Below are 16,247 nucleotides of genomic sequence, written 5' to 3' on the forward strand. Positions count from 1 at the left end.
ACTTTCTAAGCAGCTGGATAGACTTGTCTAAACAAGAATGTTTTAAGCAGGGGACAAAAAGAGTACAGTGAAGGCACCTGCTTGATTTCAATAAGCAGGGAGTTCCAAAGTGCAGGTGCTGCCACACTAAACGATTCGATGGCACATGTGGCGTAAGGCAATCTCGTAGGTAAACTGGTCCAATGCTGTTAAGGACTGCAACCGTGTTAATAGCCTGTTAAGAGCCCATGGAAAATGTACCATTTTCCCAAAAGGACAAATCCACTTACTAAAGGAAGCCAGCCAAGTGTATTGCCAACTACACAATATAGCTCCGCTCCCTATGGGCACATAAATATAGGAGGAAGCAGCACAGCATGTTGTTCCTTGGACTGGGCTGAGCTGTACAAATGCTGCGCTGAAAACAGTATTTCCAGTCCCAATAGCTGTTAACAGGCAGACATACGTAGCTCTCTTTTCTTGTATATACAGAAAAATTATCTAGGAGCAGGAGAGGAAATGGAAGTAAGAGAACTGTGCATTTAAAAAACCAGCAGCAAGCATTTATCAATCCCGCACGACAAGAGTGCCACCTGCTGGGTCCGATCAGATTCTACTTGTGAAAAATTTTTACCATTTGGTATCAACGACGAAAACAATTATAGGAATTCGACAATGAAGAACTATGTAAGATTTTAGAGCAAGAGTAGCTACCCTGTGGCACTTCAGATACTGTTGGACTCCAAAATCCCATCAACCCCAGCCCGCTCAATGATGAAGGGTGAGGGCAGTTGCTGGCGTCCGTCTGCCTCGGGAGACAATAGTGTGTGCCTTCAGGGGCAAAGTCAAACTGGAGTGACCTCTCTGGGGCACAAGTCTGGGCAGCGGCGTAGCGTGGGTTGTCAGCACCCGGGGCAAGGCAAGTAATTTGCGCCCCCTAACCCGGGGCAAGGCAAGTAATTTGCGCCCCCTAACCCCTAACCTGCCGCCGCTGCCAGCTTCTTCTTGCTGCTGCCTGGGCTGGGGTATTTACAGTAAGGTAGCCACGGCGGCGGCGGGTCCGTGTCAGGTGATCTGAGGCGAGTTGCCGTGGGCGCTGCCGCCCAAATGATGCCGCTTGCCCGGAGGAGGGCAGAGAGGCGAGGAAAATGCAACATGGCCCAGCAGCTGCAGCAGCAGCAGCGGTGGCAGGGCTGTGCGGAGGGGCTGCCTGGCGCGCCCTCCGCGGCGAGCGCTGAGAGCCGCTGCCAGCTCGTCAGTTCCACGAGACATGGGGCTCTGCTACAGCCTGTGCCCAAGGCTCTTCGGCGACTCCGGAGGCGGCGAGCGCGCCCCCCCCAGATGTTGCACCCAGCCCCCCCTGCACCCCCCACGCTACGCCACTGAGTCTGGGCAGTGCTTATGGAGGTCCTGGGCTGCCCAGACAACAAGACCCCTCTCTAGGGCTCCAAAGGAAAGTAGAGCAATATGTTTGGCACCAGTCTGGCTGCAGGCATTGCAGGAAGGAGGCATGCAAGATGCCATCCAACTATCTTAGGGACTCCACTCCAGACTTGTGTAGGATTTACTAGCTAGCCTTTTTGTCTCCTGAAAAAGTCCCACAAGGCAGAGGAAGCTTAGGATCAGTTTCCCTTCTCCTAGATAGGCTACCTTCCCAAGCTAACGAGCCTCCTCACTTCCCTCTACAGCACGTGCAGAAACCGCCTTCTTGACCATTGGACCCGCTTTTGGTCTCATCTGCTCAATCTGCCGGATCCTGCATTTGCCTGCAGGGCAAGTCCTAACTCACCAAGGGACTGAGACTCATTGGCTACCCTAACCTGGTTTAGCTGGCCAGTTGAAGCCATTTCTGGGGTGTGGCCGCAGCCACATGCTGACATCTTCTAGTGGAGAGCTGAGTGCAGGGTGGGGACCAAAGATGGACAAACTACCCCAGAAGGAGCGTGATGTTGTCTTGCACCAGAAGTACTACCCCTCTCCTAACACCCCATCTACCCCAGGCTTGTAATCCAACATTAGAGGGCCACACGTTGGCTACCTTGTACAGTCGTACCTTGGCTCCCGAACGCCCTGGGAACTTGGACGTTTTGGCTCCTGAACGCCGCAAACTCAAAAGTGATTGTTCCAGTTTGTGAACGTTCTTCAGAACCCGAATGTCCAATGGGGCTTCCACAGCTTCTGAAGCCACGATTTGGTTTTAGAAGTAGAACGGACTTCTGCTCAACTTCCAAGGTACGACTGTCTAGGAACTCACTGTGAAGGACAACTCAACCCAGCTCACCCTTTTGCAAATGGGCACTAATTAGTCAGAAGTTATATGGAAATATTCTATGCTTCATGAATATCTAAACATTGTTGTCTTTAGGCTTCTCAGTCACGTCCCCTGACCTGCTCGAGCATTTAGCATAGCAGATTATTGATAGCTGTAGGACAGGGATGGAGAAATTCAGGCAGGAGCCAAGTGCAGTCCTCCAGGCCTCTTTAGCTGACCTTCAGGCCTCTGCCCAGACCACACTCCCCTGCCAAGGCACACTCCTCCTTCCCAAGCCCCATCTCTCACTGGTTCATCCTTTGCAGCATCATGGAATGTTTGTGCCTGGCTGGAAGGCAACTTTGAACTCCAACTATGCTTTTTTGTTTGCTTTGGATGGAGAACAGAAAGGAGTGTGTGTGTGTGTGTGTGTGTGTGTGTGTGTGTGTGTGTGTAAAACTAAGCTGCTGTAGAAAGGTAAAATCCACGTTTGTTCCTTTGCCCACTTTTGCCTTTGTACTCACCCACTACTGGCATGGAAGGCTGCTCAAAAGAAAAGACAGCAGAAAAATGTCATCTACTTCTGTTCTAGAACAATGGGGGGGGGGGTGCTCATGCACACAGGGAGCATTTTAAAAGGAGAAATATGTAGCACACTTCCCTCCCAGGAAGAAGAAAGGCAGAATATGTATTCAGTTCTCAATATCATATTGTTCAGAAACCACATGTGCGAATGTTTCCAAACTGACAGGAGCTTTGTGGGTGACTCAGGGTACCAGCAGGCGGTGCACACAGCACAGAAGGGTTTAAAAAAGGACCACCCATTTCTGGATTCTGCATTATTATTTCCCAGAGTAACTGAAACAAAAGCACACATTTTTACTGTGGGAAATAGTCAAAGTTTGAGAGCTACAAATTTCACACATCAGTGCCACATCATGGCTGCCCACCTTCTTCTATGTGGGCTGGGATGTGCCAGGAAAGATAAGCATGTATGCCCTTCCTTCCTCCCAAATTGTGCTTGCCTTGGCTGCTCCTATTGCCTCTGCCAGTTTCAACGTGGCTCAGAAAGCAGGCAAAGAGGAAGATTCCCATAACCTGGGTCTGGTTAATCTACATCATGTCAGAAGACCACATGTCTCCAAATTGGGCCCTGCTCTCTAAATTACCGTATCTCTAAATCTGGTTTGGGGAGTTTAGAATTCCTCTTTCATAATACACTGCAACAGTTTTTATTTCCATTTTTGAGGTTTTAATGAATTTCTTCCACTTGTATCACACATTAACAGACAGGAGATTTTGCAGCTTTATGCTGCGCACCATAGAACATGCATTATGCCTAGGAGTGGAGTAGCTGAATCCAGCTCACTAACAGACTGCACACCTTTCAAGACATTCGTCTATCGTTTGTTGATCTGTTTTCACTGCCTTGCTGAAGACTCCTCCTTGTACTTCTTCTCGGTTTTCCTGGTATATGTCACTGTCAGCACATGATATGCATTTGTTTTATTTGCCATCTGATGCCTTTACAATATTACTATTCTTGAGCCAGTCACTGCCACCTTTTTTGAGGACTCTGGAGGGTGATGCTAGGGTTTTTGTTTCCTTTGTATTCCTTTCCTGAAATTTTTTTTTTTAAAAAATAAAGAACAAAACAGGGTGCGGACCTAGGCATAATTCACTGCCCTTAAGATTGTGGCTCACAATCACATTAAAGAAATAAGGCACATTTCACAGTCCACCTACAGCAGCATTAGAGATCCCAGAGACTCCCCTTCTCTACCACCACCAAGTTTATCTGTCCTATTCACTAAGAAGAAGAAAAGCATATATTTCATTATGGGCAACTCAGGAGCCCAACAAAAAAAACCCAGCACCTCATCCCCATCATCCTCCCTGCCTTTTTCCACTCCTCCAGCGGCTGAGACTTTGCAAAGTTGGTCTCCAACTCTGGAAACCAAGAAAATAAAAAAAGACAAAAATAACTACTTGAGAGAGGTTGCATCTCCCACTGATGAGATGACAGCAACTTCCAATAGCAGACTGGCAAGGGTCGTGACTAGCCTCAGGCATCCACCAGCGTCAGTCCATCGTGCAAGGCACGTTTCCACATGTAGTAAGTGGAACGTGCCGTCAAGGGGAAATGAGCTCTGAACTCTTTGTACGTTGGGAAGGTCTTTGACTCAAAGCGCTGCTGGAGAAACAGCTTGGCCTGGGCTTTGAACTGAGCCGTGGCAATCACATCCATCACAAACATGCTGTTGTTCTCTGCCATTTGGTAGCCTGGTATCACAGCACTGTAGGGCTTGGGAGGCTGCTTGTCTACAAGCAGTAGAGCACTCTCCTTTTGCTGCAGTGGGCGCAGTTCAAGTTCTGCCTTCCCACTAGTCTCAGCGGTTTTCTTTTCAAAGTTTTCGGAAAGCCCGTTTAGGGTAAGGCCGCGTTTCTTAGTTGCTTGGCTGCCGCTTCTCCTCCAAAACCAATAGGCTGTGGAAGAAATGCTAGGGTAGCGCAGGCGGAACTTGCAGAAGGGCATTTTCCACTGACAGACGCGTTTCTTGGCCAAGTGACGAAGGTGCTTTTGCCAGATGTGTAGAGATGGGTTGATGCGCATGATAAAACGGGGCCCTGGATGGTGTCCATTCAGCATCTTCTCACTAGGGAGGCTCCCTGGCTTGAATGGCAGGAACGGCTTCTTGTTCATAAGGGGGTTCTGGTTGACGGAAACAGGCTGGGAAGGCATGAAGCTGGGGTTCTCGTTGATGGCCTTTCTTCTCCAGTTGTAGTAGGTGGACCTGGAGATGCCAGGAAAGCAGCACTTGAAGCTCCTGTAGGGCAGAACAGTATTCATGGAAATGCACCTTTCCAGGTAAGACTTGGCTCCTTGCATGGAAGTCCCATTTTGGTTGGAATTCAAGAGTGGGCTTTTGGGCCCTAGGCCTCCTTCAGACTTTATTGCACCGTATTTGCCTGCAGGGAGATTCTCCTGTTTGTGCACCTGAGGATCCTTTGGCAGCACAACTTCCGCAGGGGAAGAGGCCCTGCCATTTGTCGCGCTTTGCATCTCGTGCTTCCAGGCATAGTAAGTGGAGCGAGAGATTTCTGGGAACATTTGTCGGAAGTGCTGAAGAGGGACCACCTTGCCCTCTCGGAAACAGGACTGCAGGAACTGTTTGGCTGCAAATCTGGCAGCCGCCTTCTTCCGATGCTCTTGAGACTGGCGCTTCCATCGATAGAAAGTACTTTTGGTGATGCCTAGGTTGGATTGAGTCACCTGGGGATCCTTAGGCAGCAGATCCAAGGTATTCACCGGTTGCACGGGAGGCTCTGGAGCTGGGCTTGTGGCTTCCAGCTCCTCCAGGCCGACCACAGGCACAAAGTACTGAGCTCTGAATAGCTGGGACGAGAGCTGCTGCCCTGACCACATGATATGCAGCGTGGAAACTTGCAAGCCGCACCCCCTGGGTCGGATCAGTCGGTTGAAGTACGGCCGGATCTTTAGGTTGCTCATTGGGTATATGGAATAGATGTTGCACTGCAGCACCGACGCCAGGGCATACATGTGCCACATGTTGGCAAAAGTGCCAGGGAAGCAGGTGGCTTTGATGTCCGCATCAAAAATGGCCTCTAGGATGGCCAAGGGCAAGTTAGTCATCTCAGGGGATTCCTCCGTGCAAAGGGAGTAGCGAGCTGCCTGCAACATCACTTTGGAATCGATCATGCCGTGCAGGTAATACTGCTTGTGCAGCAACATCTCCACCGCTGTGCGCACCTGCAGCTCCAGGCTTAGGCTGGTGTTCCCCCACAGCAGCACGCTGGCAGCCTCAAACAGGTGATTCCCTTCGCCTTTGCAAACCAGAGGCAGCATATTGCAGGGAGCATCTTCTGGGTAGAGGCTTTTGGCAACCCGGTCAACTTCCAGCTCTTCCTGGAACGGCCTCTCACGGTAGCCAGGTAAGGAGAACGAGGACAAAGTCCTCTCGGCTTCTAGGGTTGCGCTGGTGAGTCCCTCCAGCCCAAAGCATTCGGCCGCCTCTTGCAGTTCCTGAAGCACGGACTGCACCAGCTGGTGTCGCTGGATCATCCTGAAAACCACAGAAGAGTTCAGACAATGACACTGTCACACATTCAGCATTTCCCCATGCACTTTCTTTGGCATTTGGCCTCAGTTACCGAGACTACTGTATTCTAGTTAAAAATAAATGGGTCAGTGAGCCTGGCTGTTAACCCGGAGGTTGGTGGTTCGAGCCCACGCAGGGATGGTTGTGGCAGGATTCCTGTATTGCAGGGGGTTGGATTAGATGACCCTCGAGGTCCCTTACAACTCCACAATTCTGTACTCTATGCTTCTATGAAATCAGGTCTTGCAGCAGCCCCAAAATCTGGCCCCCAGTGATCTAAAGCCAACGTTTCCCTGAGAGTCCCTCCTTCTAGTTTTGTTCCTGACCTTTAGATTTTCCTTACTGCCGGGCAATCAAGGGGAAACTTTTTAACTGGTCCAGGAATTATGGAAAGCAAATGGTTTTTTAAAACTGCTTACTGGCTTGATTTTTCCTGCCTAGAAACCCTGAAAAGGCCTCTTGCTAAGCTGCACACACTGGGAAAATCAGAAATTATGCCTGAGCCAGCCAGCCAGCTTATTGTAGTGTGCTCAGAAGTGTTTCTATTCCTCTAGGGCTGTTTTCATCCTTTATACAAATTTATTAAATAATCATCATCCTTTGCCACCAAGTACTCAATAAAAAGAATAAAAGGTTGCTACCATGCTTGTGAGTATAATGAATGCTTTAAAATAGAATGAAGGGTAACTCATGGGATATTTTTTTCAGATCACTTTTAAGTTTTCTCTTTATTTCACCTGAACTGCATAATAAACACACTCTTAATTCATACTGCAGGCAAACAAAAAATGCCTGGCTGGGTAGAGAACACAACAGATACTGGAAAGCAGGGCAAAGAAAAATACAGTGGGTGGAGTCTATATGTAGCCCACAATTACCATATAGGCTGTTTTTTTCAGTTTCACTTAAGTGATTATAGGGTGACTGTGATCATGAAAAATCCACCCACAGGAAGGGGAAGTCTTTAGTTACTAGGCTATTCAGGAGCCTTCATATGAAGTTTTTGTTGCGAACTCACCTGGCTTATTCCCTTATTTTTTCAGAGGGTCCTATTCTTTAATTGCTCCTGTGGTGGTGCATTGTGGTTACTAAGGCTTTCATCATGTGTCACGTCACAAATTAAAAACAAAATTTTCCAAAAACAGCTTTTTGGGGGGGCAGGGTGAACAGCTCTGGGGTCAGTGCACCCATTTGTTCCACCCTGCCTACAGGGCTGCCTTCAAATCTGAGTTTGTGTTTTAGTTACTTAATTACTCACTGAACCTTTTAATTGATAATCTGTTTAGAACAACAAGCCTTCTTTCAAGAGACAACCTCAGACTGTACTACTATATTCCTGACTTTTTACAAGCTGCAGAAGCCTATTTTCATATGACGCTATATTTCACACTCCCCGTCTCCTCCGTCTCAGATATTCTTAGGCCCTAGCACCCAGCATAGAAGATCAAAATATTTGCATAGCAGATCCTTTTTCCTTCTGCTGAAAATAATGAAGAGAAACTGCTAGGCAGTAACAACCTCTATTTATATTTACCAGAAGAAGCACTAAAATCTGCATTCAGACAGCAACAGAATAGGGTCTCAAAGGTGTCCTGGAAAATATATATTCACAGAGGCTGGTTTGTCACATGCAACATACAGCAAGCTTCTAGGACAGTAATGGGGAACCTGTAGCCCCCCAGATGTTCTCAGACTGTATGGCCAATGTTAAGGAACAGTAACCTCCGGAGGGCGACAGGTTCGTCATCATAGCTCCAGGACAAAAGGCACAGGGAACCCTAGACCAGGGGTCAGCAAACTTTTTCAGCAGGGGGCCAGCCCACTGTCCCTCAGACATTGTGGGGGGCCGGACTATATTGCAAGGGGGGATGAACAAATTCCTATGCCCCACAAATAACCCAGAGATGCATTTTAAATAAAAGCACACATTCTACTCATGTAAAAACACGCTGATTCCCAGACCGTCCGTGGGCCGGATTTAGAAGGCGATTGGGCCGGATCTGGCCCCTGGGCCTTAGTTTGCCTTACAACCTACTTACAGCTTCATGTTACAAAACTGCCATGGTTTTTAGGGTCACATCAATTCAAACTCATAGTTGGGATCAAGGGAAGTAATAGTGCCACTGTATTCTGCTCTGGTCAGACCTCACCTGGAGTACTGTGTCCAGTTCTGGGCACCACAGTTCAAGAAGGACACTGACAAACTGGAACGTGTCCAGAGGAGGGCAACCAAAATGGTCAAAGGCCTGGAGACGATGCCTTATGAGGAACGGCTAAGGGAGCTGGGCATGTTTAGCCTGGAGAAGAGGAGGTTAAGGGGTGATATGATAGCCATGTTCAAATATATAAAAGGAAGTCACATAGAGGAGGGAGAAAGGTTGTTTTCTGCTGCTCCAGAGAAGCGGACACGGAGCAATGGATCCAAACTACAAGAAAGAAGATTCCACCTAAACATTAGGAAGAACTTCCTGACAGTAAGAGCTGTTCGACAGTGGAATTTGCTGCCAAGGAGTGTGGTGGAGTCTCCGTCTTTGGAGGTCTTTAAGCAGAGGCTTGACAACCATATGTCAGGAGTGCTCTGATGGTTTTTCCTGCTTGGCAGGGGGTTGGACTCGATGGCCCTTGTGGTCTCTTCCAACTCTATGATTCTATGATTGTCAGTATTGCTTCCCATATTATCCAAAATAATCCTGGATACCCGTAAATTTTATCCAGTTCTTCCCAGTACAGAGGGACATTATTCTGTTTCCACGCAGGCCCACTTAGGGGGTAATTTAAAGCTTCTCTATTCTTCCTCAATCTCTCGGGGGCATTAATTAAAGAAGGCTTCCTCCACCTCAGCCCTCCAGATGTTTTTGGCCTACAACTCCCATGATCCCTAGCTAGCAGGACCAGTGATCAGGGATGCTGGGAATTGTAGTCTCAAAACATCTGGAGGGCCGAGGTGGACGAAGCCTGAATTGAAGCATAGCCACAGAAGGCTATACAAATCCTAAGGTTCTTTTAAAAGTTCATTATTACATTAGCTTGGTAAGAGTGGTGAATGCAGTAGCGCAAGATGCTACAATGCTCGATTCCCCTGTCAAGTGTGTAATATACAATCGACCCTTCAGACATTAAACAGCAAGCACGACTGGCAGCACAAGGCGCACACACTTCTGTAGGTAGCTGCACACACTGCAACATCCAATTCTGTTTGTGGTGGATGTCTTATTCATTTATCAGGCCCCCCTCCTCCCTAAAAGGCATTTCAAGTGTCAATCAAACATCTCTCTCTCTTAGGAAAAGATGGCACTCAAATATATTGCAATGTTTTAACCCCAGGGATCCAACCAGGGGTGCCATTTAGGATGGCTGTATATCCTTCTCTAGCCTTCTGTATTTCCAACTACCCTTCATTATTTCTCAAAAGCATGCCTATATTAAGTCAGCTGACTAGTTCTTTTATGCACGGAACAATCTAACCATTTATAACAGCCTCTGCAGTAGGTATATGTGCTAAAAGTATAAATCCCTTTGCCTAAAAAACACCCCACATTACCATTTCACCCATGCTGATAATATTGCTGTAGTTGTCATGAGGTAGGGCTGGCCTGCCAATCAGACTGGTCAAATATTATCAGCTGAACATCATTATTTGACTGCAGCTCATGATGCCTGGAGGATTGGTCTGCAGCCTACTTTGCAAAAAATGCCTTTTAAAAAAACATTTGGTTTTGAATAGTGGCCGCTAGCTGGCCTTTAAAAAATAGTTTTGTAATTGAAGGCAGACACTGATGTTCTAGGATAAAAGTGAAAGAGAAGAGCTGTTTTGTCAATCATCCCACATGTATAAACACCTCACCTAACATTAAGGTTTTATTTATTTAAATAACTACTTAACAGCAGTTTTCATGCTACTTGACCAGTGAACTAACCAAATATTTTACTTTGTTGTCAGATACTCAACACTTTCTTAAATATAGAAGATATAGAAAACACAATGAATACACTTAGTGCTTTTTTTGGTTTAATGTTGAACATATCCAAGAATGAAACCTGAAACTATAGTATTAGTCTCAATTTTACTTTCCTTCCTCCCTTCTATGGAAAAGGTACCATTTCCAGCTAATACAGGTGAACTAGACACCTTCCTACTTTTAGTCTACAATATTTCAGGCCTTTAAAATAGTTTCCATTGTCTGGGCCTTGCCTTTTAGTTTTTAAGTGTATGTTTTAATTTATTTTATTTTGTTTTTGGAGAGGAGATACCATAATTTTGAGATTTTTGGTTTTGGTTTTATGCTTTATCCTGTGTTCACTTTATTTTTTAGTTTTTTATTGTAAGCTGCCAAGAAAACTTCATGTTACGGGGTAGCAGCCAAAGCTAAAAATAAGTACATTTCGGAATACTTGCACTATTGCTGACATTACTTTTTGACCTGGTCATAGTATTGTAGAATAGCCATGCTAAATCTTTCACAGCAAAAAGGCAATGCCTGCAGCATCTTCGAGGACTATGTTTTATTCATTAGAAGTGTGAACTGAGAAAGTTGATTTAGTTTACCCCTTACTTTTCTTCAACCCACCAGTTTATATAACTCACTTTTGCTAACTCACATAAACGACAAAACAAAACTGTGCCAATGGAACCTATGCCACAACAACCCCTTTATATTTTCCCAAAATTACTTTATCCCATACAGCCACATCAGGATGTGCTTGCTCAGGAGTCCCATCCAATTCTGTGGGACTAAGCAATCCTAACCCCATTTACCTGGGAGTAAGGCCTACTTAAGTTAATAAGACTAAGTTTTCAGTAGACGTGGTTAAGCTTGCAGCATTAAAAAAATTGGGGGGTGGTATGGCAGCTCATCTGCTGCAGATTTGGCATGAGAGGTGGAGAGACAGTACAAAATAGTATAATGAATTAAATTAAATTAAATGAGAGCGAGAGAACATTTCGAGTCCCAACGTTTCTCTGAGCGCACGCAAGCATTCTAAATTGGAAACCAAGAAAGTATAGCGCAGGTGTTAAGAGTTATTCTTGCTGGATTCCGCCAGATCTTCAGCAGCAGCACAGAAGTCAGATCGCAGCCAGCAAGGGCCTTGGAAAACTCCATGTTTCCTTCCAGTCCAAGGACAATCTTAAAGGAGGTCATGAGTGAAGCCCAGCCAAAGAACTAAGCCCTGTGCCCCCTCTGCCGGCCAGTCTAGCTCGTCCTAAAGTACCGCGGAGAAGCCATCTTTCCAAAGATGGTGGACGCACAGGAATAAACTTGGGAATGAGCTTGATGAGCGGGTTGTTACCCAGTTCAAGATACATAAGGGCACCAATAAAAAGGGGGTAGGGGAAGGGAAGGAAAAACATGATCCTTCAAACAAGAACAGGGTTTTCTAAAAAAACAAAAACCTAAAGGAAATTGCCCAGGGGTTAGCCCCAAGACGGATTCCCTGTTCTGCTGAAGAGATACAGTAATGGGAGGTTTGTGGGGCGGGACCTCGCAGAGGACAGCCAAAAGTTGCCTCAGGAGATCCTCTGTTAACAAAAGACTATCCTTGGAGAGAGAAGTTGAAAGAGGGAGTGCGCGGGGTGGGGGGGAAGAGATATTTGGATCAGCAAACGTGGAGCAAATGGAGGCGACTCTGAATTAAGCAGCTGCATATAGAAAGGGGAGGTAATAACGCGCAGCGCCACTCTGTGCATGTTTACTCAGCCTTGCCGAGTTCATGGGACCTGCTTCCTAAGGTTGCAGGATATTTCCCTAAGTTTGCAGCCCTTATTATATAACCAGGCTGGTGCTCAAGCCTTCCTTGGGTTTGAGTTTGCACTGGCCTACTTTACTGGAATTCAGCGGAGTCTTTTGGAGGGGTTTAGCGTTCTCTCCAGAAACCGGTTTGCAGACTTCGGAAGTTCCCTCCAACTCACCTTTGCTTGTTGGGCAAAGCCCTGGTGTTGACCCCAACCCGTCCTAAGCAGCTCCTGCTCCTTCCTCCTCTCTCTGCAAAGCTGTTTCCTGGACATTTAAATCCTGGAGCAGGAAGCGTAGCGAGCTCCCCTTTCTCAGCTGTGAGCCTGTGTCCCACATTCAGACTAGAACTGGTTTCAAATCTGGAGTGAACCAATTGGAGTGATTGACTTGTGTGAAAGGATCTCGGCTCCACCCCTCCCCCTCCCCACCAGGAAATAGTCCATCCCCAAGTGTTCTTGTCTATAAGATGAAAGGAGTGCAGATGTAAGGGGTCACTTCCAAAGTTAAAGTGATCCTTGCGATTGTCGAAGACACTTAAAGAGACAAGCACTTCCACTGTTAAAATATCACAATTGTTTTCAGAACCTGAGCAAAAACAAAAAAAAAACAAAAAAAAGGGTTGCGGGGAGGGATGCCAAAATGCAAAGGCAGAAAAGGGAGAAATTATGCTCATAGGTAGAAACCATGTACAGGGGAATTGGTTTGGACACAATATTGGTACTTGCTCATACTGTATTGTTTCTGCAAATATGTAGGAAAGGGAGAAGCAAAGAATCATAACTTTATTGTGTACCTGACTCAAAGCACACATGCACAGGATAACAAAACTGATTGCATTCTGGTTGAAGAAGTGAGAACAAATTGGCAACAGCCTTGCATTTCCAGGAAAGGCACAAGGAGTCCACCTAAATTGTATTTTTGCTCTGATTCATCATATTTCTTTATAAAATGCAAACCTGGAATCATTTCAAAATAGCTGTAGTTGCTCTAGCTTCAATTAAAGTGATAACTGAGCAGTGCAACAGAACCAATATAGCCAGTGTCTATTCTAACACTAACTCTGGGTTTTTCTTTTTGAAAGGTCTGTTTTGAAAACGTCTGACCCAGTTTAAGACTTCCCTTCTCCATCCTATCAAATAGCTTAAGTCCATCCTGAGTTTTCACAGCTATGGAGGGATTTGAAGTTAGGCCTTTCTGGTTCTAGTTATGAAAATAATAATACAGTATATGCACCCTTACTGGGTTCCTGGCCCTGAACCCTTATACTGCAGCTAGTTCCTTAACTTTTCTTGGGAATAACTAGAGATTTGGTTGCTGAGACATAAGAATCCGCCTGTCACAGAGCTGCCTGTAAGCATTTTGAGGCATAGAACAAATGCTAAAATTGGACTACTTGGGGGGGATGGTTTCAATCATAGCATATAATCATTGTTCTGAAAATGTTATTGGTATGGAAAGGCATATTTCCATTTGTGAGGAAGAACATCACTTGGTTATCACATAACAGATTGGATGATGAGGGTCTTATCTAAATTATTACTGAGATCCCATGTAGTATAGAAAAATATAGTATTGGCTCGTGTTCAGATCCTTGCACAGCCTTGGGTCTTACAAGGTCACTTTGAACAAATCTGTATAATATCTAGAAATGTAAAATATTAATGCCCAACTCTGCTGTGCAGGTGGACAAAATAAGGATTGTAAAACTCTTTGAAATGGAAAATAAAGCAAATCCATTTGAAATCAGAAGTGCAGTGCTTTAAAATCAGCAGAGACAGAACCTTGTAGGATTTGAACAGTTTGGTCAGTGAAACGTTATTGATAGAGAACACTTTTCATTATCATATTTATTAATAATAAAAACCTTTATTGCAGCAGTGCCTACACAAGGACTCAGTGTGCTATGCAGTTCACACACAGAGATTACTAAGTGTTCAGAGGCAAGGATAGCACTGAGTCAGCTAGGTTGGTAATTAACATAGGTGCTGGAAAAGACACAAAAGAGACTCTCTGAGTCATTCTGTTATGCGGATTGCTAGATACATGAGGAACTCAATGAATAAACAAGTAGCATTTTTTGTCACTGGTCTTTCATTCATTAGATTTGAGATAAGCATATTCTGTCTCTTGATTTTGAGGTTTGGGAGTTGCATGGTGACGAAACATAGTCTGCTTATCAACCAACTAGATGTTTTGTATGCATTTGTGGTACAGTATGTTTTTCTTGAGAAAGCACATCGCTCTTCAACAAATTTTGGTGCACAATCCCCCAGCTTGACTTGATTTCCTGTTCTGGATCTAGCTCAGACCTTCTCTGAAGAACAGAATATTGCTTTCTACAACATAAACACATACTTACCAATTCCTTACATGTCACGAATACATACTAAACATACTACAAGATATGTAGTTACACATATTGACTAATTTGTTCTGCTTTGGTTGTAGCAAGGATCCTTAGCAGGGCACTGGAGCCTCAACCCTCTGTACAGTGGTACCTCAGGTTAAGTACTTAATTCGTTCCGGAGGTCCGTACTTAGCCTGAAACTGTTCTTAACCTGAAGCACCACTTTAGCTAATGGGGCCTCCTGCTGCTGCTGCCGTGCTGCCGGAGCACAATTTCTGTTCTCATCCTGAGGCAAAGTTCTTAACCTGAAGCACTATTTCTGGGTTAGCGGAGTCTTTAACTTGAAGCGTATGTAACCTGAAGCGTATGTAACCCGAGGTATCACTGTACAGGAAATTCCTCTGACATCAAAGATTTTGCAGAGTGCCTCCAAATCTCCAGGTTTATCTTTACCGTTTTAAGGGCTTAGAACCTTGATTTAAAAGGGATAAGAGAGCTGAGTTTTTCAGAAATTCTACTGCAATAATAACTTGTCTGCTTTCTCTGCACATGTGCAGAATCCCACTAGGAGTTACACACAACAGATAACAAAAATGAGGACAGAGCCGACCAATACAGGGCATCAACACTTAGACTCCAATGTTGACACTGGAAACTCTGCTTTGACCTCAGGTAGAGCTCTGGGTGGTTTCAAGTCCCGCCCCACCCTGCCCAAGCTACATTTCCATAACTAGTAAGAGGTGGATGGATGAGTTGGGAAGGAATCAGAGAGATGAGGAAAGTTCTCCCTTCATCTTGTTTCTATCCTTCCTTCCTCCTGTTTCTCTCTCCCTCCCCTCCCTACTGTAGAAGATATGGGTTGGTGAAATACATGAGATATGAGTTCAAGTTTCACTTCCTCCATGGACTCATTGTGTGGCATTCACCAAGTCACTACAGCACAGCCTTTGTTCTCCATCTGTGAATAGTGTCCTGCTCACCAGTAGAGGAAGAATTCTATGGCACCTTGAAACTAATGGCAGCTATTATTATGCAAGACTGGAAATCAATTTACAAACTAGAAATGCAATATATATACAGTGGTACCTCGGGTTAAGTACTTAATTCGTTCCGGAGGTCCGTACTTAACCTGAAACTGTTCTTAACCTGAAACACCACTTTAGCTAATGGGGCCTCCTGCTGCTGCCGCACCGCCGGAGCACGATTTCTGTTCTCATCCTGAAGCAAAGTTCTTAACCTGAAGCACTATTTCTGGGTTAGCGGAGTATGTAACCTGAAGCGTATGTAACCTGAAGCGTATGTAACCCGAGGTACCACTGTATAAACAATTATATAAATATATAGCTAAGTATTTGCCAGCAGCAACCTGGAGAAAAATTGCAAGAGTCATAGACCAGAGCAGGCTTCTTCAACCTTGGCCCTCCAGATGTTTTTGGCCTACAACTCCCTAGCTAGCAGGACCAGTGGTCAGGGATGATGGGAATTGTAGTCTCAAAACATCCGGAGGGCCAAGTTTGAGGACGCCTGGACTAGAGCATGCTCAATGTTGATGTCAGTCATTGCTCCTGGTTGTTTGTTTGACAGAATAGAATAAATATAATTAATCAGTCCTGATTTAAATCATTTTAAATTTGAACATGCTGAGGATAGTGCAGGAAATTTTGGGAAATAATTAAGGGAATCGGATGGCCAGAGAAATAAAATCACCATTGCAAACGTTATATTACAAACAAATACTGCAGCAAGTTTGCAGCAAATCCATCAGTGGGACACGATATCTGAGGAGGTCAAATGGGACTTTTTCCCCCCCCAAAATT

The 16,247-nt window shown here is 45.3% G+C and overlaps 1 protein-coding gene across 1 annotated transcript; it reads right to left on the reverse strand.

The window, feature by feature from the left end:
- Positions 1-3,899: 3,899 nt before the first annotated feature.
- Positions 3,900-12,470, reverse strand: VRTN (vertebrae development associated). The gene is made up of 2 exons (XM_028719801.2): positions 12,260-12,470; positions 3,900-6,315 (listed from the first exon to the last, which is right to left on the reverse strand). The coding sequence occupies exon 2, from the start codon at positions 6,312-6,314 to the stop codon at positions 4,296-4,298; it is 2,019 nt and encodes a 672-aa protein (XP_028575634.2). The 5' UTR covers position 6,315; positions 12,260-12,470; the 3' UTR covers positions 3,900-4,295.
- Between the last annotated feature and the right edge of the window lie 3,777 nt (positions 12,471-16,247).

This window comes from Podarcis muralis, chromosome 1, assembly GCF_964188315.1.
Source record: "Podarcis muralis chromosome 1, rPodMur119.hap1.1, whole genome shotgun sequence".
Taxonomy (NCBI): Eukaryota; Metazoa; Chordata; class Lepidosauria; order Squamata; family Lacertidae; genus Podarcis; species Podarcis muralis.